Below are 27,548 nucleotides of genomic sequence, written 5' to 3' on the forward strand. Positions count from 1 at the left end.
CCACTCAGACATGTCTTGCTGGGTTTAGAGTGACTTGAGATGGTATGTTAGCTGAAGAACAAAGGTAACCCACTGCAAAGAGTGCTTGGGTAAAGTGAGCAGTAGGCTCTGTGGGACATTGTGTTCTGTCCTTGTCAAAAAGCAAGTAAAACCGTTGTAGATTTCTCACCTCTTCACAGGAGCAGAGAGCGGTGCTCTTGCCACTGCTGCTGTGCAGTAACTTGGAAGTGCAGTTCTCTGCACGTGTAAATATTCTGGGCTGCTTTGTCTGCAGACGGCACGCCTGTGGGAAAGGAAGAAGGAGGTTTAAGTTCTCCTAACAAGAAAGGTTTGAACTGGTGGACAAGTTCAGTTCAGTGCAGCAGGAATGAAAGGCGGAGTGAGGTAAGTACATCCTCTGAACACTGGGCTGAGGGCAGTGTGTGTGAACACAGCACACCTGTGTGTGTGGCTGATACTGTACTTCATCAGCCAACTGCAGGAAGCACTGCACGTCCTTCACACGAGGGAAAAGTGGACGAACATTTAACGTTATGTTAAGCTGTTTTCAAGGCACGTAGCTAGAGTCAGCGAACTGAAGTACAGTACAGGGATGCCATGTAATATTGCACTCAATTTCAGGATCTGATAACTTAGATGTGTTTTCTCTTTCATTTTCTGAATATCTTTTCATGTTAATTCCCACCTAGACCTGTGGGTAACAGCAGTCCCTCTGAAAATGTTTTTGTCCTGGGATGACTTCTGCATATGGTCAGCTACTGCCTCAGCTTGGTTCCAAATGATTACTTTTCTCCTGTTCATACTTCATGAAACCAGACCCAAGTAAAGAGAGATATAGTAATTGGAAATTATTCATCTTTTGTTTTGTAAATGGAGAGAGATATCCTATTCTCTGTATAGCAATTGTATGGTATACTTTTATGTTCATATTTCTGGGGGAGTGATTTCTCAATTTCTCTAAGCTGTAGGGATTTGATTTGTGAGCACTTCTAGGGACATGAGAAATGTCCAGGGGGAGGGTTCAGCCATGTGACGTGTGAAATACCAAAGGGGCAGGCTGAAAGGTTTCTCTCCAGCCAAATAGTAAACTTCAGAGAAAAAGGGAGGGAGAATGTAAGCAAACCTGAGCGAGTGAGTATTGAGCTCTGTGGCTGGCAATTAATAAAACAGAGAGCATGAATGAACCAGAGGTTCAAGATTTCTATGCATCTGACCTCAAGAAGCCTATGCTGAAGAAAGTGGATGTTTGGTCAGGCTCTGGAAGGACAAACAGCAGCTCTAGAGCTTCCTTTTCTTGTCCGTGTGTCTTTTTTTGCCTCTCCTTGTTCTGCTGGGTAGGCAATCTTCTGGGGCATCCTCAGTGTCTGGATTATGGGCCGCCTTTCCAGCCTCCTTCCCCTCTGGAGTTCTGCTCTGCCTATGAAAACTTTGGCTGCTGTGACCGAGAGAGAGACAATAGCATTGCAGCAAAATACCACGAGATCCTGGGTTATATCCGTCCTCAGGGGCGTAAGCTGTGTGGAACGTATATCAAAGATATTCTCTGTCAGGTAGGGTGGAAAATCAGCTTTGTCCTATGCTTTGGGCTTTCTTGGGTGTTAGTTGTCATTCTGAAAGTCTCTTATGGGTGTCCTACTGGAAAAAGAGGTGTTGGAGTGGGAGAGAAGTAGACAGATGCAGTAATGGCATCAAATCTTCAGTGTGCGTTTAGCCAAGTGCTTTGGCAAGATACAGTGACATTTGATAGCAGTAATGGTTTATGAAAAATCACTTGATTCAGATGATGATGGAAATCCTGCTGCTCCCCTAGTTTTCCTGTAACAAAGGGGAAGTTATAGATCAGTATTTTATTTTCTGCTTGTAGTTAGGTTCTGGATTACAAATTCTACAGGATGAAATGATACCTGAATTATCAGGCAAAGCACTAGATCCCTTGATGATGAGAGAGACATCTTGATTGTGATCCTGCAGAGTGTGCTTCGGATGTTGTGGTGATTAGAAGTGTGGCAGTTTATTAGGAAGTGGTTTTGTGCAGCTGCTACAAAGTCCTGAGTCTTCAGCTGCTGTGTTTTTATTGGTGCTGTCTGCACAGTGTCCACCTGCCCCACAGAAACAGGCACTGTGTCAATGACAAAAGACCATAGACACTGCGCTGTTCTTCCCAAGCTCTCCCTCTCTGTCCTCCTAATTAAAGAGTGGATCTGAGCTCCTTTTTAACAAGTCTTAGTCATGCAGAGTAGTGCTTATTGTGTGCCAAAGCACCAAGCAGCCAAAAGCCACACTTGTTCTTACTGAGAACGTATAAAACTATTCTAGTTAAAATTTCCTTTGACATAAAACATTTTCCGTGTACCAAAATGTCACCATCCTTTCAGATGCTGTTGGGGTGTTGGCATCTGTATGGGGAATGAGAACCCTTTCAGCACTAAGGCTGAGCAGAGTAACATCAGGGTTCTGTTTGTCACTTTACAGTCAGTAAACCAGCAAGCAGTGCGTTGCAGGTTCTGGCAGGACAACTGGTGCTGGTGTTACGAATGTTTCCTGCATGATCCAAGTAGAAAAAAAAACACTAAAAATTCTGTTTCCTCTGTAGATTTAGGTTGCTCATTCTGTAGGGCATAATTTTGTATTTGTTATAGATGTATTTTGTAGCAACAGACCTTCCCCTCAATTGGTACAAATACTTCCCAAAATAATAAGGTATGATTTTCCTTATCCTAGAATTTGATTGTTGTTCATCATTTATGGGGAGGAACTTGGGTAGGTATTACCTCTTGCTGTTCCCATTGAGTTTGTTCCTGTTCAGGTTGGTGACAGCCATGGGAATAAAGTTGGGTTGTTTGGCTGTTGAAATAGTGGAGAAGCAAAGATCTGCAGAGTGGTTTCACATAAGTGACGTTACCTTGCTGGATTGAATTGTTCCAGATGATCTCATCTGAAGGGGATAGAAAATAGTCTTCATTCTACACCTCCACAGTGTCACAGTAATTAGTAGTTGCTGCAGCAATCTCAGTGGTCCTGCAGAGCACAGCATGCCACAGTGTGCACTTTACCTCTGCAATGAGCTGTGTGTTTCTTTGCAGACAGAAGAGGATTCATTGAGGATGTGCTCAGGATCGTGGATATCCTTCTGTAACTCTAAACTTGATATGTTTCTCTTGCTAACTGACTCGAGGAGGTTTCCAAGCAGCCTATAAAGCCAACTGTCTTTGTCAACTGCTGGTACAGTTTCTTTGTTTTGTGGTAGTTCTGCTAGCTAAGCGTGCTGTAAGCATTGGTAGCTTTGGAGTCTGACACTCAGCTGAGCAGTTTGAGGATTTAGCCCAAAAATGGAAAATATAACTCTGAAAACTGCCTCTAATGTTCTCAAGAAGATGTTGTTCAAGTTGCAAGGCTGTGAAATCTCCCTGGATGCAAACCCTGCTCCATGTGCTAGAACAGCTGTTTGGCTGCTGGCTGAAGGGATGTTTCTCTGCTCAGGAAGCTACTAAAGCAGAGGATGAAAAAAGCAAAACCTAAAAATAAAACAAACCAAAGGCCAAATAAGCCTTTTTAAAGCTGATTGAAAGCTGTGAGTGTGGAATAAGAAATCACAACATGGGATAGGAGGTGCAGGCAATTGGTCTTCTAAAAGGGAGTTTTAAATCTCAGGCCTCAGCTTGCTGAATGCACGCTCTTTTTGCAGATGAGTTATTAATTTTATCTCAGCAGCTACTGCTTCTTATGCTCTGTAGTGTAGCTGGATAAATTAATTGTGTTGCTTCATACACGCTTGAGCAAAGTGAAAGCAGACTTGCAGTAACTACTGCAAGGCTACCTAATCCTTGGAGTTTCTGTGGAGCCTAAGGAACACTGAGTTTTGTTCAAGCAGATTTATTTAATACAGAAGTAAAACTGCTAGTATAGAAATTCTTCTTTCTTGGGCTTGTCTGCATAGCTGCCTTCCAACGTAAGGTCTGGAGTACAAGTGTTACAGGGAGCAGTGGAGGGAACTGGGGTTCTTCATCCTGGAGAAGAGGAGGCTCAGGGGACAACTTACCACTCTCTGCAGCTCCTGAAAGGAGGTTGTGGTGAGGTGGGGGTTGGCCTCTCCTCCCGGTTAACAGAATAAAAGCCAGTGGCTTTAAATTGTGCTGGGGAGGTACAGGTTGGGTATTATAAAAATCTTGTCTCGGAAAGAGTGGTGATGCAGTGGCACAGGCTGCTCAGGGAGGTGGTGGCCATCCCTGGGCGTGTTCAAGAACTGTGAGTATGTCACCAAGGGACATGGTTAGTGGGCATGGTGGAGATGGGCTGCATGAATTGCATAGGATTAGATTTATTTTTTCAAAATAGTTTTAAATCTCAACTACAGTTGGCTTTAATATGTGTGAGAATGTTACTGAAGTTATACAGCACCAGACTAATGTAGCCCAGTGTCCTGTCCCAAAGTAGCTGAAAGCTGCTGCAGGAGCATTAACAGGAAGGAGGGTGAATGCACAGGATGTGCTCCCAGCTTCCAGTCGTTTTCAGCTCAGGCACTTCTGAAATGACACGTGATTTCTTTTGCACTCAGTAATCATAAATGGTTTTCTATTCAGTCATTTCAGTCTCCCTGTGAACCAGTGTACATCTCTAGTAACTACACTTTCCTCTGGCAAAGCGTTTTATTTCCTTTTCTAACTTGTCTCCTGCTAACCTTATTTGATGCTTCCTCATTTTTCTTCTGGGGGGAAAAGGGTGAACAAGCAATCCCTGTTTATCTTTTTAAAGTGACTTTAAGAGGCAGCTAAGATTTTACTTCATTAAGATATATTTATGCTGGCTGACTGGAAGGATGTGTCCAAATTTGGGACTGCTGGTCTGGGGAAGTCTCAAGTAGAAGGCTAATGTTCTTTGTAGTGCAGAAGATCCCTACAGCAAGGGAGCAGATGGAACCTGCTTTTAATAGGCAGAGAACAAAATGCCTGGCTTAAAATCTAGCAGAGGAAACAAAGGGAGGTTTCTGTAAGCAAAGGTTAGAGTAGGTTGAAAGAAAAGTCTCCCAGTTCTGTAGAAACCTCTGCTAATGGAGATTTCACAGCATTCATAAATGTCCTTATTTTGGGAATAATTTAGGTGTAGCTGATAATACTTTTTTTTTTTTAAAGGAAACTGCTACTGAGCTCCAAGTTCCTTTTAGCCATATTTTGAGTGACTTTCTATTACTCCAAAGATGACTCACTGTGGTCTCTACCTTGTTTTTCATTTAACTGCTTTGCTTCTACGAAGAAGGAACTTGGCTTTCCCTGTATGTGCCCAGCTGCATTCTTTTACTTTCTAGGAATGTTCTCCATATGCTGCACATCTCTACGATGCTGAAAACCCACGGACCCCTCTCAGAAACCTTCCAGGACTTTGTTTGGATTATTGCTCTGAGTTTCATTTCAATTGCCACTCTGCCATCAGCTTGCTTGCTAGTGATGAATGCTGCGAGACAAATAAGACCCGCTTCTGCAACCTCCTTCACCTGCACGACGAGGACTACTGCTTCCCCAATGTGCTGAGGAGCACAGCCCTCAACCACAACCTGGGCTCAGTGGTAGAGGACCACAGAGGCTGCCTTCAGCTCTGCCTTACTGAGGTTGCCAATGGCCTGAGGAACCCGGTCCTCATGCTGCATGCCAACGACCATACCCACCGTATGTTTGTAGCTGAGCAGGTGGGGGTCATCTGGGTCTACCTACCTGATGGCAGCCGCCTGGAGGAGCCGTTTCTGGATATTAAGAGTATTGTGCTGGCAACGCCATGGGTAGGGGATGAGAGAGGCTTTTTGGGGATGGCTTTCCACCCCAACTACAAGAATAATGGGAAATTTTATATCTATTACTCATATGTGGATAAGAGACAAGTGGAAAAGATCAGAATCAGTGAACTGAAGGTTTTGGCCTCTGATGCCAACAAAGCAGATCCACGATCAGAAAGGTAAAGTTTATGTTGAATGCTACTGAGTGCCATGGTAAGAAAAAGTTTTGTCCTTGGTTTTCTCCCTTACACGTTCCTAGTCACCTTTACCTGGGATCTTTGAGTGGTTCAGTTAAGCTGCTGAGGCAGGTTCACTGAAGTCTGCACAGCAAACTAAAAAGACATGAAAATAGAACCCAGGATCCAGGCTTTTGAGTCATCTTCTCTTTCTGTCTTGTACTCTTGCCTTTTTAAAGAGCAGTGATAACTTTAAGCCTTGAAGCTTATAACGCACAAATTCCTTGAAAGTTTTTTGTTCTCTGGGAGAATAGGGATGTTTAAGTACAGTACTGAATGTGCATTTGATCTGACGTTTCCCCACCCCTCTGCCAGTGCTAATTCTCAGCTATGGAGAAGAACTTGTTAATAGCAGACTTATTTTCTTTCAAGTTTCGTAGTCACTGGAGCGTAGCTCAACTTTTGCACTATATCTGAAGTGTCTGCACAGCTGGGAAATTTTGCTTACTTCCACAGTAGGGATGCACTACTTCTATGGCTTGCCTGACTGGTCAGTTCTTTCCAGTAATTACATCTGGATTTCATTTGCTTTGTTTCCTTTTAGGAATCTTTTGGAACTTGAAGAACCAGCTGCAAATCATAATGGTGGGCAACTGCTCTTTGGTGTGGATGGCTATCTGTATCTATTCACAGGGGATGGAGGGAAAGCTGGAGACCCTTTTGGGAAATTTGGGAATGCTCAGAACAAGTAAGTAGGAGCACAGACAAAAACCTTGAGCTTGACCACCAAGTTGCAGGGCTTGGAGATGAGGCAGTGTGGAAGAGTAAAGGAAGAGTGCTTCTGTGAGGTGCTTGTTCTTCATTTCAAAATGGAGCTAAAATTTTGTTTTGAAAGTTGAGGGGACCCAATTCACTGAGAAGAGCAGAAGAGTCTTCTGTGACTTAGTTGCAAAACATAGCAGCTGTTGTTTTACTTCTTTTGAACAGGTAATTTCCCCTTTGGAAAGGGGAAAGAATGAGCTAACTGACCATGTTCTCACTTGTTTCTTGCACTCATGTTTGTAAACCTGTCTTTATCTGTTGCTCTCTGTAGGAGTGTTCTGTTGGGAAAAGTCTTGAGGATTGATGTGGATGGGAGAAGTCCTGATGGGAAGCCTTATCGCATCCCTCCTGATAACCCGTTTGTGTCCGATCCCAAGGCTCGCCCTGAGGTTTATGCTTATGGGGTCAGGAATATGTGGCGCTGTGCGGTTGACCGGGGGGATCCTGCCACAAAGAAGGGAAGAGGGAGGATATTCTGTGGGGATGTTGGACAGAACAGGTTTGAAGAAATTGACATCATTGTTAAAGGAGGAAACTATGGCTGGAGAGCAAAAGAGGGATTTGAATGCTATGACACGAAGCTTTGCCGTAATTCCTCCTTGGGTAAGGAAGAAGCTTCTCACAGGAGTGTGCTTTATTTATGCTAGTAGTATTTAGTTGGCTATAGTATCATTTCTCCATGTAGCTAAACAATCCAGTGTTGTGTGTTAAATGAAGTTTCCTTAAAAGCAGAAATCTCTCCTCCCCAGCCCTGAAATGTTGATATGAAATGCTGCCCTCCTTCTTCAGGGAGAGAATTCCTTATCCTGCAAAGCCTGTGGCTTCTTCAGACTGTTTTCCCAAGGAAGTAAGGAAGGGTTTCCGTACAAAACTGATTCTGTTTCCTTAAGAGCTTTAAAAAAGAATCAGTTTTGTACAGAAACCCTTTCCTTTCTTCAGAAAGCTCTGAGCCATGGCTATGGCAAAGGCAGGGCAACTCAGCTGATGCTGAGACCATGAAACACATCTTACAGAAGAGCCAGTGAACCCTGGTGAGTAGAGTGCTGCAGCAGAACATGTGTGCTGGATCTGGGTGTGACCAGACACAAGCCAGCTCACTTGGCTTGCTTTAACAGAGCAGATACTGGTGGTCTGTGGAAAGCATGGTAGTAGGACTAAGTATTGTGTCATATAATGTTTCTTCAGTCCTTGGAGGAAAACATCTGGTTACAAGCTCGTGTGGATGTTTATGAAGCATTTGCATGAGCAAGCTTGCATTTACAGGTATAGAGTATGTCATCAACAGCTCTCCTATGCTAGTACACATATGGCTCTTCTTAAAATAAAATAATTAAAAAAAACAAACAAAAAATCTGTTTTTAACAATAACCCAAGCCTTAAACGACAACACACCTGCTTTAGATTTTGCCTTCAATTTTTAGTGAGCTACATTTGCAATCTTTATCCTCATTAAGATCAGAGATGAGATATGCAGTCTGGGGGAAAAAGTGAAGAAAGGACTATAATTCTGTGGGATCTGATTCTGGGCTTCCAGAAAGTGTTGAATTTAGTGCTAGTGTTGCCAGAAACAAAGTATGTATCTTGAAATCTTATGACAAAAATTGTTTGTAGGTTGCATATTTATGCATGTTGTGTTCTGAGAATGGCAGCAAGCCTACAAAGATGCTGAGCTGACTTGCAATTGTTTGATTGTATCCCCTTCAGCAGAAGTACTGGAATTTGTAAAGACAATCTGTTAAAATGGGTGTTGCAATGACAGGTCTGTATGATATTTCTGCCTGCAGGTTGATACCTTTCTGCAGAGAGCTCTCTAAAGCCCCTGGGTCAGTTCTGTCCTGGAGTGAATTACTGAATCCCCATTGAAGTTTTAACTATTTATTCAACTGTACTGCTTCTTCACATCACTTGGTGCTCATCGGTGTTACTGAACAACTGCTTTTTGATTCTCTCTGGTTATAAATCTTGTCTCTTTTCATGTTTCTGTGTTTAACAGATGACATTCTTCCAATATTTGCTTATGGCCGCAGTGTGGGAAAGTCGGTCACTGGAGGTTATGTATACAGAGGATGTGAATCGCCCAATTTGAACGGTCTCTACATCTTTGGTGATTTCATGAATGGGTGAGATGAGTCATTTTCTCTACATCTCCTGTCCTGCATATGTACACATCTTAATAATGTCAGAGCATCCTGAGACCTTTTGAGCTGGAGTAAATGAGAACCCAAGGCGCTCGTGTATTAGATTAAGAGCTCTAAGCATTATTAACAGCATTTTGGTCAGGATCTAAACTTCCTCCAAGTTAGGTCCTTAGGATGGGTTTGTTTTTGTTCAGGCTTTATTTTTTTCAGAAAGATGTGATCAAAACTAGTCAACAGGTGGGGTTTAACTGACACTTTAATGTCAGTTATGCATGATGTTGGCAGAAACAAATCTCGATAACCAAAATATAGAAGTTTTATTTTTCATCTAGTCGACTTATGGCTTTACGGGAAGATGAGAAGACAAATAAGTGGAAGAAGCAAGATATCTGCATTGGTAGCACAAAAGCTTGTGCTTTCCCTGGGATGATCAAATCTTATAGTAAATTTATCATCTCATTTGCTGAGGATGAAGCAGGTAGAGTATCTTGCCAGTCCTACCTTTATTGGAAATGGGTACTGCTTTTTGTGCCAGTTTTGTGTTCTGTGGCAAATGTTGAAATTATGTTGTTTCTCACAAATGCTGCTAAAGAACAAGTGCTGCAAGATGGGTTTATAGCAATTTCAGCTGGCAAGTATGGGAGTTCAGAGGTGTTTTGTGCCCTGTGAGGCTATTGCAGGCTGGCTTCAGGAAGAGCTCAGGAATGAAATCTTCAAGTTAACTTCACTTGGAATACTCCAGATTCCCTAGAGAGTTTGAACTTGCCTTGAGGATTCACCCTCTTTTTTTTGTTATTTTATTAATGGAAAGGCTACATCAAGACAGTTTCTTTTATTGTAACAGTTCATTTAGAATACTGTGACCAGTTCTGCACTTCCCAGTTCAATCATTGACAAGGATCTTCTAGAAGGTGTCCAGTGGAGGGCTGCAAATCTAATAAAGAGCCTGGAGCATCTCCTGTATGAGGAGCGGCTGAGAGACCCCTTGGTCTGTTCTGCCTGGGGAAAAGACAACTGAGAGGGGATCTGGAAAATGTTTATAGATGTCTAAAGGGAGGTGGGAGGCAAATAGATGAGGCCAGGCTTTTCTCTGTTACATGTAGTGATAGGACAAAGAGTTTACTACTTGAAGTAGTAGGAAGTACCATACTAATGTGGGAGAATATCTTTATGTTAAGGAGATTGCTTGTTTGTGGAAACAAGCAACAACTAAGAGAGTGCCCAAAGGACTTTTTTGACCACATTAGCTAGTGAAGAGACAGGGAAAAGTAGAACTGGGTTTTAGTTCGGGCACTTGACTCAGAAACTGCTTTTCTTACTTCACTCCTGTTTAGGCGAGCTGTATTTTATGTCTACTTCGTATCCCAGTGCCTATGCACCACATGGATCTCTTTACAAATTTGTTGATCCTGCAAGGTTAGTAACGAAATGTTTTCAATGTCAAATTCTTCTGTAATCACCACACATTCTCTGGCTATCATGGGAGACAGAATTCAAAGTACTTCTAAAGCATAATCTCACTAACTTCTACCTCCAGACCTTGATTTCTGTTGACCCACTGTACATCTGGTGCAACCTTTCAGTTTCAGTGAGCTTGTTCCTCACTTATCATATCTGTGTACCCAGAAGCAGTCCAAGTTTTGATGATTTTAAGGCCCGGAACAATGAGGATCAAAATCATGTTTCCTTGTTTGCACCTCCAAAGTATAACACAGTGATACTTAAAAATCCATGTTCTTCAAGGTTATGAAGGGCAGCATAGTTTTGGCACTTGAACCAGAGCAAACAAATAGAATTAAAGAAAATTAATTTAATAACAGCAAATCAGTTTCTTTTTTGATTTTACTTTGTGCTGACTACCATGTTTCTTTCCATCATTAAATGGAATTTAGAAAATGAACTGATAAGCCATAAAGTAGTAAAACACAGTAAAAGGCTGATATGTGGCAACATGAAAGCAAATAGTTATGGTCTTCAAGGCTCTTGGCCCATCTCATAAATTCAAAGCCAGCCTAAGCTGGGAAGAGTTGAATGTATTTCAATTTACTAGCAAATTAAAGGTGCAAATCGGTTGTCTTACCAAGCATCTTACCAAGGCTTGTTTTCTCTAACTCTAATCTGCCTGGTGCAGTACATCTGAGAGGGCGAGAAAGACACTGCCAAACCTCATAGCACCCAATTTCTCTGTGCAAAGGATTTTGTTATCTTGCATGGTCACAACGGTGGTGACTGTTCCCTGTTCCTAAAGCAGTCTAAATGGAAAACAGATGAAGAATGCTCTTCCGAGGCCAAGGCTCCTGTGAGCTGTTCTGTTGCATGTTGAGGCTGATGCAGTTTGACAAGATCAGCTATGAACCTTCCTTAGGACATTTAACAGTGACCTTTTGCTGATTATTACATAATTGAAAAGTACTGGTAGTTTGATTCTTTGGTGTGTTACTGCCATTTTTGACTTGGCACAAGGACTGCAGGGATGTCTGTCCCTGATTTCATGCAAGGAAATCCAGCTTGCATGAATCAGCCTCGTGTACCCTTAAAAACTACCATGTGGAAGGCAGATAAATAATTTTGAATCTTTAATTTTCCATGTGATAATCTTTTCCATGTGAACTGGAGAAATAGAAGAGCTGATGAGGCAAAGGGGGAAGCAGGTTGCAAGATCATTTCTTGCAGGTTAAGCACCCAGTTCTTCCTGAAATCAGCAGGGATTAGTTGCCAAGTGGAAAAGTCCCCAAAATGTATAGTAGCACTTACAGAAACCAGAAGTGACAGCAGATATGTGTTATACTTTGGGTTTTAAAACTAAATAAAAATCCAGTCCCAGGTTTAGCTGCAGTTCCTCTTATCAGAGAAAAGTGAAATCACAGAGTTGTTGAGGTTGGAAGGAACTTCTAGAGATTGAGTCCAATCCCCCTGCCCAAGCAGGCTCCTTAGACCAGGTTGCACAGGTAGGCATCAAATCTGGCAGTTTATGCAGTGTTTATACTATTAGAGTGTGAACTTGTGCTTTCCAAGCAAAATGTTTTTTTCTACATTCAGTAATTGTCCCTACAGAAGTCTTTTCACAGTGAGCATGCTTATGTGACTTTTTCCAGAGTTCTGGGATTAAGAAATTATATTGTGAATGACCATAATCATGGACCATTTGAATATGCTTTCTTTCTTTGATAATTCTTCAATAAAAGCCTTGCATTGCCTATACCCTGAGGACTGTGATAAGTCCTCTCCTTTCCCTGCTGTAAGGGGAGAAGTGCAGCCTTCTGTTTCCCTGCAGGAGCCTCTCCAGGAGGCCTCCTGCTCAGGAACTGCTGTGTGGTAATGCACTGCATTAGTATGGTTCCATGCAAGCAGCGAGCCCCTGCCAGGAGCACGATGCTTTCACTGTTCTGAAAGGCTTTCTGGAAACAAGCCAGCTGTGTCCTTTGCTTTTGGGAGGATCTTATTCATCATTTCTAGGTGGGTCTGTGGAATATAATTCTTGCATTTTCTGGCTCCCCTTAGCCTAGATGCAGATCTTCTCAGCTTTGCCCTTGCTTGTCGGGTTAAGCACTTGGCAAGTTTGTCTAGGGTGTGCTAAGCTTGGCCCTGGAGTAGAGTGCTGATAGCTCCAGATCCTGGGCTGCACTCTGGCCTTCTCCTGATCATACCATAAGCAGAGATTTTTTTTCCATTCTCCTTTGCAATTTCATGCTCTTTATGGGATTAATCTATTTCCACCCCATATGGCTGGCATGCTTCTGCCTGGATTGGCACCAAACCCCTCAGTCAGGAGTGGAGGGGGAGAAGAGCAGATTGCCTCTGTTTTTCTTTTTAATTGGTGTGGAGGAAGCACTCACTTGGCTGTTGCCCGTGTCTGAAGGAGAATGCTAATCATAAGAAAATGCTGTGCATGAGGTCATACTCTGCTTTGCTCTGTGCTTAAAAGCACGCCAAATTGGAAAAGCTTGTTCTTATTTGTTGCACAGCCCTTCTCTTGGCAGAGATCAGAGAGCATAAGCAAATGTAGGTCTTGTTGCTCTTCTCAGTCCCTTTGATTATGTCCAAAGCAGCACTCCTTGAATGTCACACTGAATTATATGGGGCTGGCTGGAGCTCCTTACGCCATACTGTCTGTGGGCAAGAAGTGCTCTGCCATTAGTGATTAGCAGCCCTGCCTATGGCAGGGGGTTGGAACTAGGTGGTCTTAGAAACTTCCTGGCTGTTTCTCAGATATCTTTATATCTTTCTGTTTTTGTTTGTTTTCCTCAAGGAGAGCTCCACCAGGGAAGTGTAAATACAAGCCTGTAACAGTGAAAATAAAGAGCAAACGGACAGCATTTGTTCCACGTGCAAGTAAGTTGGGCTTTAATTTCTCCAAGAAACTGAGCTGTAACAGTCTCTTTTGTATAAGATTGATGTAGCTAGTGAACTTCAGAGCCGAAATGCTGAGCAGGACCTATCTTGAAGTCAGGCAATCACATTTACTGTGACTTCTCTTGACTGCTAGATGCAGTGACTTTTCTTAATCTTGGTCTTGGAACTTTCTTACGCTTTCTTACGTGTTGTTTAGTAACAGCATGCACACAGGCATCCCAAGGGATTTGATGGCTCTGTCTAGGCATTTGGATTTGGTCTGGGAAATTGAGTGCCTGTCCTGGCTTTGTGAAAAGCTCCTTGAGTCAAATAACATCATTCTCCCCTGTACATCTAGGGGTGTCATCTTTCCTTTCTTCTGTTTATTTTTTTTCCTGTCCTAGGTCCTGTTAGACCAGAGCAGAGGTTACACTGTGTTACTGAGTAGAAACAACATTTAGCAAGCTGAAGCTGCCTAATCAGAGGTTTTCAGATATTGGTGTGATGTGAAAAATTTCAAGTCTTAAATTGTCCAGAGAGAAAAGCATGCAAGGCTTTCTTACATTCTTTCTGGACTTGTCTTCCCAAATAGACATTCATAATTTCTAAGTTTTAAACAAATTTTATTTCCAAGAAACCCAAGAATCATTTGGTAGAAGAAAAGATGCTTATGCAGTTTGTTTCTTCTTTTTAGGATGTCAGGTATTTTTCTAAGCTGTACTTCTAACAAGAGTTTGTGTCAGTATTTTTTTAAACTAGCCTTCTGCCTTAAAGGAGGGATAATGGAACATCTCAATTTCTCTTCTCAGAGACCGTCCTTGAGTTGCTTAACGAACCTTCACCAACCAAGCCTCCAAAAAAATCCTCCACCCCCCCAGGAGCTGTCCCGACAGCTTTTTCTAAGAAATCTAAAAAGATAGCATCCTCCAAAATAAAAACATCAACGGTGAAACCACCTCTGTCCAATGGAAAGACACCGAAAACCAGGGTTGGTGGGGAACAACACCACAAGCCAAAAAAGCAGAAACAGAAGGTTGCAGGGGAGGTCTCCAGAACGACACCAGCATCATCTTTGCCAAAAAAGAAGAGCTCCCAGCGAGCTGGAGCTGAGAAGCTTCCCCCAAAGAAAGCTGCACAAGCTAAGGGAACGCAGGGAAGGAGGGGGAAGGAGAGTAGATGAAGCAGCAGCTTTTGAGCCTCACAGCCATCCCTCAAAACAAGCAAGTCACTGATAAGGTGTGGGGACAAATGTCCCCAACTGATTCTTTCCTTTTGCTCATTGTCGCTCTCGGGTGCTCCTCCATTTCTGTCAGCATTATCAGTCTGTACGTGTTCTATTAAACCTTAATGGCACCAACTGCATTTAACGATATCTTAAGCAGTTTTTATTCAAGTTATGATCAATGTGTGGGTGCCCGAGGGCTGGGCATGGGCTGGCACCCTTAGCAGTGCCGGGGGACCTCTAAGGAGAAGCTGCTGTGTTCTGTAACCGCAGGGTTGTTGGTTTTTTTTCCCAGAGCGGTGTATTTGCTGGAGGTGCGGGGCCGTGCCGTGGCTGAGGCTGTGCCCGCGCCGCTTTCCCTCCCCTGGGCGGAGGTTGCGGTCGGCGCCGCAGCGCGTGGCACCATTTCGCAGCCCGGGCTTCAGCCGGCGCTGCTTCCCGCTGCTGCCACCTGCTGGCCGGCTGTGGGCTCGGCGGTGCTCGCTAAACCAGCAGCCGGCGGCGCACCTTCCCCGCGGCCGCGCGTTTTTTTTTTTCCCAGTGGAATGGAGAGGCGGATTCGGAACGGAAACAAAAAATTCGACTGGAAGCAAAATAAAAAAAAAACATAAAAGAAGACACAGGCCCCAGCGAGGATCGAACTCGCGACCCCTGGTTTACAAGACCAGTGCTCTAACCACTGAGCTATGGAGCCACCTATCAGTTCGAGCGCTGCCGATGCCTGCTGTCCCGCACGCGCCGTGCCCTGCAGCGCAGCTCCGCGCTTTGCCGCCTCCTCGGCTGCCCCCGCGGCCCCGCTCAGCCCCGCCGTGCTGTATCTCCTCAGCCATTTCTTTTGGCGGGAAGAGCTAGCGGAAGGCGAACCCAAAAGCTGAGCGCTGTCGCCTGTGGGCAGCGGGTCGGCCTCACCGGCTGTACCCACAGCGCAGCGAGTGCGGTTGCGGAAACGTGGAGTAAAGCAGCGTTTAGGCGGGAATAGCTATTTCAGCAAGAAGGATTCTGTGACAAAGCGGAGGCACGGTGTTTTGTGCACAGTGAAAGCTTCCCCACCCCCAGGAAAAACACCCCCAAACCCAACCTCCGCCAGCAAAACCGAGAGGTTACCATCAGCTCGGTGATGTAAATGTTTAACGACAGGGAACGGGGTCCCCTTCTCTTTGCATACAAGAGCCAGCCCTCTTCACGCGACCATAAGCAAAACTCCTTGAAATAAAAACGGCCAGAGAAAGCTGCTTGAAGGCATTAAACATTGCTCATCCATTTCTCTGGTCGTGAAATCGTGTTTTTAAATACACTTTCTCTTTAAATGGATGCGATCTCTGTGGACAAACTAAACAAGCTCCAGTGAACTCTGTCTTCTTTAGGTAAGACACTGAAATTACTTCAGCATATCTTATCAAAATGCTTTTGACCTCTGGAGTGGCGGCTGATGTACTTATGAATGATCACATCTATTGTTTTCTTTGTTTTCCCCTCCCTTTGAAGGCTGTGAATCCAGAGTTGCTGAAGCTCTTCTAAAGGAGGGCTGAAATGACTGTGGTGAGTGCTCAGTGTGGAACTGAGACATAAGCAGCACCTGTGCTGGAACTTTTCTTCAATCCAGGCAGGAGCTGTCTTACATTTTTCCTACAATACAGAGAACCAACTTCAGGCAGTTTAATACTGAACAGCAGGGTGAGATGTATTCCAAGAACGGAATAGTATTGAAGTTTTCTGTGGTTGTACAGCTACTTGTTGCTGTTGTTTTCTATGTGCAAAGTGCTGTAATTCTGCTTCTAGACTCCCTTTCCTGTCTTCTTAGAGCTCACTGAGAGATGGGAACAAGTGCTGTGCAGCACAGCTTTTGTTAGGCAACCTGGGTGGGATTCAAGATGTGATGCAAATATCATCATATCGATAAGCTCTTTAGAGTGTCGTTATAATGGAAATGAGGAAGTGAGACGTAATTAGTCTCACCTGAAGGTAAGCCTCTAAAATAAGCTTCTGAATCTCAGTCTAGTAAGTGCTTGTTTCTCACTTGACTCTGAAAGGATTCTGAGCTGAAAAAGTCTACTGTTTTCAGGCTGAATATTAGGAAAAAAATTTTCTCACAAAGAATGGTGATGCATTGGCACAGTTTGCCCAGGGAAGTGGTGGAGTCACTGTCCATGGAAGTGTTCAAGAATTGTGGAGATGTGGCACTGAGGGACGTAGTGGGTGGGCGTGGTGGGGATGGGTTGGACTAGAGAATCTTGGATGTCTTTTCCATCCTTAATGATATGATTCTATGAAATGAGACAAATCTTACTGGTCGTGGCAGATTTGTTACCAGCCAAGTTCTGCTAATGTCCAGACACTACCCTACTGATGCATGGCTGAAGTTAGATGCAGGAACTGCTTTATTTAATAGACGACAGCACTGTCCAGCTTCTGTCTGCAAGCTGCTCATGCTCTTAACTAGCCCATCATTACAGTCATGTTTGCACAGGAATACGCTTTAGTTATGATATAAGACCCTTTTAGGGCTGGAGAACATCTCTGAAGAAAGGCTGAGGGAGCTGTGGTTGTTCAGGTTGGCGAAGAAAAGGCTCGGAGGAGATCTCATTGTGGCTGCGCACATCAGAGGGCAGTGAGGCCCTGTCACAGCCACCCAGAGAGCTGTGGTGCCCCATCCCTGAAGGCACTCCAGGCCAGGTTGGATGGGGTCCTGCGCAGCCTGAGCTGGGGGAGCAGCCCTGCCTATGGCTGGGGATTGGGACTGGGTGGGCTTTAGGGTCCCTTCCTTTCCAACCTAAGCCCTTCTTTGATTATTTCAGTTCAGATATCTAAGACAGAGTAATGTAGCTGAAGAATTCCTGTCTGTGGGCCAGGAGAACTTTTAGGGAGGAGGAAAGATAAATTGCATGTCTAAGGAAGAGTAAAATCAGTTCTCCAAGTAAACGCACATTTTCAAAATTGAGCATTTAGGCAATAAAATGTTTATCCGTCTGATGTTTAAAACCACTAGGTGGAGCCTAAGTACTGTGTGAAAGGATGGGGGAGTCCGTTTTAACGGACTCCAAATGCTGAAATATGTGTTTTTCTAATACACATTAAAAACAAACAAACAAACAAAAAAAAAAACCAAATCTATAGAACGGCTTACCTTTAAAGATGTGCCAAACATGAAAGATCTTTGATTATATATGGCCTGTAAAATTTCTGTGATTTTGCAAGAAGATTAAACTTACGAGTTCCCCTTCTTTATGAGGCCTTTAACAAGCAGTAATTCTATTCATTTCAGTGCATTACAGCTGGTAGAAATGAAGGGCTGATAGCAGTTGTTCAGTGTGAAAGCAAGCAGGCAGGCACTATGCAAACTGCCTAGCCAGCGTAACCCTTTAGTTTTTTTCTTTTGTACAGAGCAGTTTTGTAGCAGTCACTCCTAAGGTAAGGAGGAATGCTGAAGGTCATTGAGAGCAGCACACAGAAAAGTGTCTCTTCCTGAGGAAAGTTTTTAAAAAGGGGCTGTATTTGAAAGATGCCACCTAGACCTTCTTGACTCCAGGGATAGGCACTGAGCTTGAAAGTAAGGTGGCCAGTGTACAAACAGACTTAGTCTTACTCTCAGTTTGGACCAAGGCCATTATCAATAAAATGAATTGCTTGTTCCTGACCAGCTGCCTCAGTGTCCTTAACAGCCCCACTGAGCAAACACGTGTTTAACCATGTGTAAAGCTGATGTCAGTCTGCAGATGTCAACCATGTTGCTGTGAATTTACATCCATCTCACCATTAAGAGCAGTGAGCCAATCTCATGCTTATTCCATATCTTGTTGCCATATCTTGCATTCAGCTGCTACCAGGAGAAGCAAAACAGAGGAATGACCCTTCACACAGCTGGCTTTCTCTAGAAATTCTCTTACACTGTGGTATTTTCTTTTCTAAATTCCTTTTCCTGGCTATCCATCCAGCTCATCTCCCTTCTGAACTCAGTTTTGCTGGTATTTTGCAGGGTTCTTTCCTTTGTTACAGAGATAGCTTTGGGCTGCTTTGATCTGAGATAAACAGCAGTGACAGTTTTCTCTGCAGACGTGGTGTGTCTCCTAACAGGTTGCCACGGCTTGCCTACCTTTGTCCTCTTCACACCTGATGCTCTGTGTCCCAGGGGCAGCCGGGTGCACCAGGGGTTATTGCTGCAGAGGTATAGATCAGTGGAACTGGCGTGCTTGCCTTTCCACATCAACCTCTGTGAGAAAGGACTTGCAGCACTGCCCCAGTCTTCTTGTGAAACATGATGTCCTGGGCCTTTCTGTTTTGACAGATTCAGTGCTGTCAGTTTTGCTTCTTAAAGAAACTCTGTAGTAATCTGAAGTTGCTTAATGTGTTCCTTTTAATTGGCGAGTAGTGATAGATTACTTTGTTTATTTAATAAAATGTAAAAAAATGAAAAAAAACACCACCAACAAAAAAGAAACAACAAAAAACCCACTGCCAAGATATTCTTCAGCAAATCATCACAAGCTAAAACTAGTTTAAAGTCAGCAAAACTAATCTGCTATGATTTTTCCATTGCAAACAGCCAACAGAGGCTTCTAAGGCAATGTCCATGTTTGAACATGTGCACTGCTTCCATCCATACTCCAGCCCAGCACGAGATACAAGTGTGCACTTCTAACCTTCCCTGATACTCTGCTTTCTGTATGAATGTGGTTCAAACATGCAATGGATATGGTGACCTTTCAGAATTGCTTTGTAGTCTCAATAGCCTTCTTTTGGACAAGCATCCATTATCACATGCAAGAACTCTTTTGCCTTTTAAGCAGCTGTTTGAGCAGCTCTGGAGGAGAGTTAGGGACTGTATATTGATGAAAATTCATTTCTCTTTTGTTTTCTTCAGGAAGGTAGCATAGATTGTAAGGAAAACTTAATGATGGTTGTATTCCATGTATCCTATTCCTATTTGCTCATAGACCAGCGTGGCTGATGGATGTTTTGGTGCTCATCACTTGTATTTGAGCATCACTAATTTTCTGTGGAGAAGCTCTCACTGTTCTCAAGTCATACTGCAGAGTAAAAGTTCTGTTTCTGACTCACTATGAACTCTTGTTGTGCATGCAGTATTTTTTTTCTTGAGGCTAATATGCATCTTACAAACTTTCCTTAATGTTAGGGATCGAGGCGGAAGAGGTGTTGTCTGATTAATTCTTTATGCTTGCAAAGTTATTTCTCCCAATCAGATTTGAAGGTTCTTGTTAAAATGTAGTGTTTCTAATTGTGATATATCTGGTGATGCTTAAGATCTTCGAAGAATCAGGATGTTACCTGCTCAAAACTGGACCGGGTACAAGGGAAAGATGCTTTCATGACAGTTATGTACTTTCAGAAGGAGCTAGAATATTTCTTCTACCAGCTCTGGATTAAAAACAAGTTGTGTTTGAGCGAGTGGGTGAAGGCAGTGCAGCAACATCTGTATCTCACTATGTGCACTTTTTTTTTTCTCCCTGAATCTTGCTGAGCCTACCCAGAGCTCCCTGCAGATTATGCAGGGCTGCTCAGTGCCGCTCAGCCCTGGCATGTGTGTCAGCTATACAGGCTGCCCCAATAAGACAGCACACTGAATGCTGTGTGCTACTCTTAACTGCGTGCCCTGTTTCCATAGCTGCCCAACATTTCCCTCTGAATTCACAAAGGGATGGCAGAAGTGTTTATTTGTAGCACGCCCTAAAAATATGAGGTATTGTTATTACCACTGTAAAAATAGACTTGGACGGTGTCAAGTAGGCTGTGATGGAATCAAAATGTAGCAACAGGATGGCCCCAAACTGCCCATCTCTGGGAAAAAGAAAAAAGTTCATTTTGCTGTTGCTGTTTTTAGACACAAGGAACACCATTTCTTCATAGGCATCAGAATTCTTGTTTAAAACATTTTATGGTGGTTTCTTCCTAGAAGCTGTGTAGCTATAGGTACTAAGATCCTTTTGAACTTCTGTGGGAAGTAGGGAATGAGTATGTGTCACAGCACTACTGGAGATTGGAGCCTGTTGCCTTAGTTGTGGTTTTTTTGCAAGAGTTTGAATATTTGGCTTAATGGAAGATGCTGAGCAGGAAACAAATGTGTGTCTGCTCTGAGTTTCAATTACTGGGAAAGGTGAAAAAAATTAACAAAATCAGTCACAATTATCAGTCACTTTTCACAAGTGCTCACATTCCCCTTTCTGTGAAACACACTGGAGTCTCTCAGGCAGACAGCATCTATGCTAATCAAGAAAAAAAAGATGGAGGAAAAATGCATGTATAATAAATAATATATAAACTGTGAAAAGCTAACTGTTGCTTAAGTCTGGACACAATAAGGAGAGCTAAGTGATTTGTTTTTTCTTCTGGGAAAAGCAAATGAACTGAAAATAATGTTTTGTTCCCAGCCCTGTTTCTGGTTTTGCTATATGTTTGCTGCTAGAGACAACAGTTTGAGAGTCAGTCACAAAAGTGGCTGCATGTTACTCTGCTATGCATTTAGTTCAGAATATTCTGGCCCTGTTTTCTTGTGTGCCTGGAGGTATTCCTGCTCAATGCTCCTGTCATTCTGAGACCTGCCATCACCCCCTGGGCATTTGCGCTGAAGCAGAAACACACTCGGAGGAGTGACTGGAACAAGGTCTTTTTGCACTCAGGGGCTACAAAGGAGTTGACCTTAATTATTATGACCTCCTTTATTTGGGTTAGTCAGCAGGGTGAGGGAGGTGATTGTCTCCCTCTGCTCTGTTCTTGTGAGGACCTTGGAGGTGATCAGAGGGCTGGTGCTCACCTCCTGTGGAGACAGGCTGAAGGAGCTTGGGTTGTTCAGCCTGGTGGTGAGAAGGGCTGTGGGGAGACCTCATAGCAGTCTACTAGTAGACTGACAGGAGGCCTACAGGAAAGCTGAGGAGGGACTCTATCTAGTAGTGTAGTGATGAGGCAAGGAGTAACAGTATTAAACTAAAAAAGTATAGATTTAGATCACATATAAGGAAGAAATTCTTCACTGTGATGGTGGCGAGGCACTGGAAGAGGCTGCCCAGGGAAGTTGTGGCTGCCTCATCCCTGGAAGTGTTCAAGGCCAGGCTGGATGGGGCCCTGGGCAGGCTTATCTGGTGGGAGGATGTTGGAACTGGCTTCATCTTTAAGGTTCCTTCCTTAACACAAATCATTCTATGGTCTTGAAGAGAGTGAGATATGTATCACAGGTTTTGCTTTGACAGATGAAAGCTGAATCAGCTGAAAGAGAACAAATTTGAAGCTGTGTCTGTCAGCTGGATAATGAGGGCATCAGGCTGAAGAGTTCTGCTACAAGTGCCAGTGAGAAGTTCATTGCTTTTTTGTTTCTGGGGTTAAAGTGGATAGACGTGCTTGCATGTTCCTATGTACACACAGACCTATCAGTTGTCTTGTAGACAAAGCATGTAATTCAGCAGCTATTCTTTCCTGGAAGAATACATTCATCCTCTCAGATACTGATCTGGTCTAACATATGTCAAAGAACAAACTAAAATGAATAGTGGGCAAGAGGTTTCAGTATATTTCCCTCCTCATATCATATTGAAAGCTCCCTCAGCAATCCAGTCCCTGGGTTCCCATTGCTGGTTCCCATTTTGAATAAAGATTATGCAGACAGCTGCAGTTCTGCTTTCTCTTTTTTTGTTTTCAGCTGCAAACTGCCAAGAGTTGTACATACACTCTGACCAAACGATGAGTATCTGTATTTTATGAGGTGAAAAAGAACAGCAATAGCATTTAGATACACTACAGCCTCACAAAATAAAACCTAATGCCTTTTTTTAAGTTAGAAAACCTTAAGAGTAGCCATTCCTCAGCTCTGGTTTATGTTAGAAACAAGCTAGAAAAGAATCAGAGAAGTGAACAGTCCTGAATGCTGGGAATCCGTGATTCTCCCTCAAATCTTATGTTACTAAATGCTATTACCCCTTTCTACCAAATTTGCTTCTGGAAAGCTTTCCTGAACCATATGCTTGGAAGATCTGAAGGTCAACTATTGAGCGATCTGCTCCTCTTCTGATCCTGTTTCCATAAACCTGCTAACTGAGCACTGAAAATCTGACCACATGCTACTGCTTCAGAATTTGCTTTTGCTGACAAATTTCAGGCTTTCTAGGTGATGAGTAATCGGTTGTTTTCAAATCTCTTCTTTGCTTCTGAAGGACCAACCTGTTCACCAAACCTTGAACTTCCTTTCTTTTGAGTAAACTTGGAATCACAGTTCAGCTTTGTACTTGGTTTTGTCTCCTTTGCCATTTCTCCTGCTCTCTCTTGGAAATACTGATAGTAGTCTTCTTCAGTGTACCAGCTGTTTTCTTTGGCTATCTAAACATAATGCATCACGCAGAGCTGAAAATCAATGGAGAAAGAACTAATGGAATGTTTTGAATTCTGAAGATTTGGTTGAAGCTTTTTGTTTGAGGCTCTTGTCTTTTAGATTAGCTCACTCTGTAACAGTGCAGATATAGCTATCATTGAAGCCCCAGCTAGCTAATGGAGGCTAAGGCAGGTGATACAGCATCCTTCAGACACTTGCTATGGTCTCAGCTTTAATGGCTTTGACAAATCCCCTCAAGCAGAATTGTCAAGCTGACTCTGTGATCAAATGTGCCCAAAAGCTTTAAAAACACCACTCAGAATGTCAAATGAGACTGATGAAGTTAGATCACATCTGTGTGAGGGGATAAATTGTGCTTGAGTGTAATTCACAATCTGAACATTTGACTGTTGTAATCAAAGTCCAAGTGAGCCTCTGTAAGGCGTAAATATCAGCAGCTGCTCTTCATATACTACAGATCCTTTTCAAAGCCAATACATGCATATAAATTATTTTCCCAACTGTAATTTCCTTAAAGGATGCCTCAACCTGCAATAGATTAGAGAAGATATCTCAGCATCTTTATTTACTTAGATAACTGATGTTTTAAGGCTTTTATTTTGTTTGGGAATGCTCTTTTCAATTTACTTAGCTATTACGTGAGTAAATTTAGAAGTGACTCACATGTAACCTCCAATCAGGATTGGTTGAAGGGCAGTGGCTTTATCAAGCTCATTATTTTTGCAGTGTTAAATAGAACAGAACCAACGCCTGTGGAAAGGCTGGTTCAAAATGTATGTGTAGTTGGAGATGGGAAGTGATCAGGGTCAGGATACAGAGGTACTTATGCCCAGTGAACGTGAATCAGATCAGTCTACAGGTTACACTGGTAAATGCAGGTCTTAATTTCCTGTGGGATTGAATGGAGGTGATCTGGAGTTTGTATAGATGAATCTGAACCTGTCTAGACTGTAAAATATTGAGGATGTCACTGTCTGTGGTATTCAGAAGAGTGCTGAAATGCCTGGATAGTAACAGTCCGTAGGCCTTTTCTCTGCCTACTAGTGTGCCTTCCTTTGACACATCTAGTTGCAGAATGGCTTGGGTTGAAAGGGACCTTAATGGTTCCAACTTCCCTGCTGTGAGCAAGGCCATCACCCACCAGATCAGGCTGCCCAAAGCCCCATCCAACTTGGCCTTCAATGCTTCCAGAAATATCATTCCAACTACACAATTAAAAAAAAAAGTAAAATAAATACATGTGTTTGTAACACTAGCATGTGTGCACAAGAGTTTAATAATACCATGTCACCTTTCATGGAAAAATAATTCAAAATTTCAAAAAGTCAGGAAGCAGAAGTCAAACTATATGGAGACTGTCCATTACTGGTATCCTGGAAGCGGTAAGTGCTGTCCCTTCAAGCAATGTGTGAGAGAGTGTGCAGATCAACTTTAGCTATTTTTGACACCTCTGCAAATACTGAGACAATGTGGAAAAATGCAGGCATGTGTCCACTTCCTCTTAAGGAGTTAGCCTCTGTTCTTCAAAACAAAATCACTGTATTGTATTGAAATACTGTCCTACTTCAAAGGGCACTACGTCGCAGGTAGTGATTTCAGTTACTGCTTTGTCAGTAAGATGTCCTGCTTTACAAAATGCACTGCAGTCTCTCCTGCACTCTGTAAATTTCACTTTGCTGAGACCTGAAGTTCTACTGGAAGCCTTACTGAAGCTTCCTGAGCATTACTCTTAGCTGTTGTTCAATTGGCTGTTCTTCTGATGGAAGAAATTCTGGCAGTGCGATAAATCTCCTGGCCAGTGGTGGATTGCTGTTTTCCTGTCAGCTTTATAACTACCTTTTCATTCAGTTCTACAAGTGAAGCAGGATTACTTCAAGGTTGAAGGCACTAATACCCGTTAATATAGAACAAGTGATTACCACTGAGGAATTTTTCTGGGGAAGAAATGGTCGTATCTTCAATTAAATGAAAATTGGCCCATTCCTATTTCTGATAAATAAATAATTATTATGTGGAGGAAATGGTACTAAAAGAGAAATGCTTTTCAAGATTGATTCAGTTATTGTGATTTTTATACTATGAGTGACTGCAGCTTGTTTGAATTCTTCCCAAAACAAATATACATGCTTTCAAAGTCCTCTGAAGAAAACAAAGAAACTGCAGCAGTAATGCAAAAGTGCCAGTTTAATCTCTAGTCCACCAGGTACTTTTTTTGTTAGTGTGGAGAGAACATGGGCACTCCTAAACCATTCTTATGCCTATAATCACACCTATACATGTTTAACCTTCGGAGTCTTCAAACATGTATGTGAAGCAAGTGTAGGCAGATACAAGTTGCTCTTTTAGTGCACTTAGATAAGAAAAAAGGCGAAGAAAGAAGCATAGAATCCTTGGGACCTATCCTCCTAGACATGTCCTTGGACTGAGAGCTCTCTGTAAGGAGAATTCTTGGTATATATTGTGGGAAGACTGGAAAACAGTAATAAATACATCATTTTATATGGATGGTGGATAATTCAGTGCCTAAGAATGTGAACTGGAGAATAAATTAATCCAAAGAGACACGCTATTCTTTGGTGTTGATCTCTCCATTTTCTTTCCCCAGTGAATATTCCTCATCAGCCCCAGCAAGGGGGTATTTTTACAAGTGCTCTGCTGAAAGTCTCAGATCATACTGGCTCATGAGAATTCAGAACTGCAGGCTGGAAGGTGGTTCATCAAGCTTATGTTTGAAGCAGTAAGTAGCAAGTCAATGTAATTTCAAGACTCAGCTGTTGATTTAAATTGAGCTAATGGTCATTTGTTCTAAATCACTCTGGATTGCATAGTGAGAAGACACAGCACACCACTGTCCCCTCTGAATTCTCAAATTTGCAGTAGTAATTGTACCACACCAATCTGGGTTTAATGTAATCTCCAGTTACCTCTTCTGTGTCCATCTTAGGACTGTTTGCTCCCAGTGACCCCCCTTCAGATTTCCATCTGTATAAATTCTTGTTGCAGAGGGTTGTCAGGTTTGAGGAAAAGGAGAAAAGATAGTGAATAAAAAGAAACCGAGTATCCTTTCTCCACTAGATAGTCTACGGGAAGTGAATATGACTGCTCTGGTCTGATTCAGATAATGCAGAGCCCACTGCTAAATGAATTAATCTAATACAATCTAGTAGGAGTTTGTTAATTAGTTTGTTTACAAAGGCACTTATAGAAACAATATGTTTCAACAAGAGCAGGTCAGTCATGCTTTAGCTGAAGAAACCCCAGAGAGACCCTTTCCACCTGACCTGCTAGGAAGCAGGTTAGAAAATATCAATAACACCAGCTATTGGCTGCTGCAGTGTGCTTTTAGTGTCCTCTGTGTGCATTTGGGGGAAGCAGGGAGAGATTGTTTTTTCCACCTCAGTTAAAGTATTCATCCTTTTACAAGTACAGCTTTGCCAAGAGAAAAATACTGAAAACTTGCCAGTCTAATAAATGTGAAGATTATGTAGATGAAAATCCCAAAGCCCTTAGGCCCTGACCACAGTGTTGTTTAGATGTATTGGCAGAGGCCTGAAAACCTTTATCTCATTTCTCTGACCTACGGTTATTTCCTTAAATGCCTTCTCCAGGCTCATTCTCCCAGCTCCCATTTTAGCATTTCCCTCCTGTGAAGCAATGCAAGGGAGCTCTAAGCTCATATTCTCTTTCAATGTTACTTGGAAAAGGATCATCACTGAGACTGATGTTCTTTCGGTGGATCAATGTGCTTGTGTCCCAGCTTGTATTGATATTTACATGTTCTGCTGGTCCGTGGGAGGCAAAGGCAGCCTCAGAGGCTGGAACAGCATTTGTGAGAGTGCACGTCCACCTTCTATTGGTGTTAGGTGCTGTTACCACGAGCTTTACTCACACTGGTGGGCGCTGTCTGGTGCATGGAATCACACGTTCATGGCATCCATCCTCACCAGCAGAAGTGACAAAGCTTTGTCCTTGATGAAGCGTCTTCATTAAGTGCTCCTTATGCTTGAGTGAAGCTGCCAAACTTTAGATGATCACCTTATCTGACAGCAGCTGCTTCATAGGTCCCTGTGGGTGTATCCTAGATTCTGGGGTCCTGCCAAGCACTTCTCATTTGTTAGCCCCAGGTGAAGGCACTTTGTGCTTAGCAGCATGAGTTATGCTGCATTCTAAATGTGGAATTTCAGAGTTAACATGACAGGTTGAGCTTCTCAAAGCTCTTTGGGCTGATCACAAGTTCAAGCTTGGAACTACTCCCCGCATTAGAGCTATGGTACGTCCAGGTGATGTACTTTAAGAGGTGCAGTTTACGTAAGTCAGATAACACGTCAAAGGTAGAAGTACACAGAAAGGTAGAAGGACAGAGTTTCTTTCTTCTTGGAGAGAATTTGAGGCTCTCATGTACTATCTTCATGCTGTGAAGAACAGATCCTACCTTATACTGTGCTGCCCTAATCTATGCTAGATGACAGTCTGAGTTCATGACAATCTAAGCCTGTAATACTAAATGAGTTTTAGCTGTGTGAGTCAGGGTCTGGACATTGTTTCGAGGTGCTTACATTTTAAGCTATATTGCTTATGTTTAACATCCTCTCTGACCCTCATGACTGCTGCATGATGGAAAAATCATTTGACTTGTGGGATGCTATTTAATAACAATAATTCTTTACCTCTGAATTTATAAACTGTGATCTGTAGCAATAGAGAAAACTGTAGGTGATCCCATCAGCAAAATCTCAATCAGGTGCTCTCCTCTGGTTTTCAT

The 27,548-nt window shown here is 42.8% G+C and overlaps 1 protein-coding gene and 1 non-coding gene across 2 annotated transcripts; one reads left to right on the forward strand and one right to left on the reverse strand.

Moving 5' to 3' along the window:
* Positions 1-1,175: 1,175 nt before the first annotated feature.
* On the forward strand, positions 1,176-14,499 carry HHIPL2 (HHIP like 2). The gene is made up of 9 exons (XM_065738725.1): positions 1,176-1,550; positions 5,303-5,943; positions 6,545-6,688; positions 7,034-7,365; positions 8,756-8,882; positions 9,233-9,378; positions 10,235-10,316; positions 13,150-13,232; positions 14,042-14,499. Exons 1-9 carry the CDS (start codon positions 1,176-1,178, stop codon positions 14,410-14,412), a joined length of 2,301 nt encoding a protein of 766 aa, XP_065594797.1. The 3' UTR covers positions 14,413-14,499.
* Positions 14,500-15,075: 576 nt separating this feature from the next.
* Positions 15,076-15,148, reverse strand: TRNAT-UGU (transfer RNA threonine (anticodon UGU)). Its single transcript has one exon. It is a non-coding gene; the product is annotated as a tRNA-Thr (tRNA).
* Between the last annotated feature and the right edge of the window lie 12,400 nt (positions 15,149-27,548).

The sequence above is a fragment of the Cyrtonyx montezumae genome, unplaced genomic scaffold, assembly GCF_038088225.1.
Source record: "Cyrtonyx montezumae isolate F1298 unplaced genomic scaffold, pur_monq_1.0 scaffold_0, whole genome shotgun sequence".
Taxonomy (NCBI): domain Eukaryota; kingdom Metazoa; phylum Chordata; class Aves; order Galliformes; family Odontophoridae; genus Cyrtonyx; species Cyrtonyx montezumae.

Bases quoted from the DNA above. Each gene is read 5' to 3' on its own strand.
- HHIPL2 (XM_065738725.1), top strand. From the start codon at position 1,176: ATGAATGAACCAGAGGTTCAAGATTTCTATGCATCTGACCTCAAGAAG. The intron at 8,883-9,232 runs GTGAGATGAGTC...TTTTTCATCTAG, and splicing joins TTTGGTGATTTCATGAATGG to TCGACTTATGGCTTTACGGG. The intron at 10,317-13,149 runs GTTAGTAACGAA...GTTTTCCTCAAG, and splicing joins AAATTTGTTGATCCTGCAAG to GAGAGCTCCACCAGGGAAGT.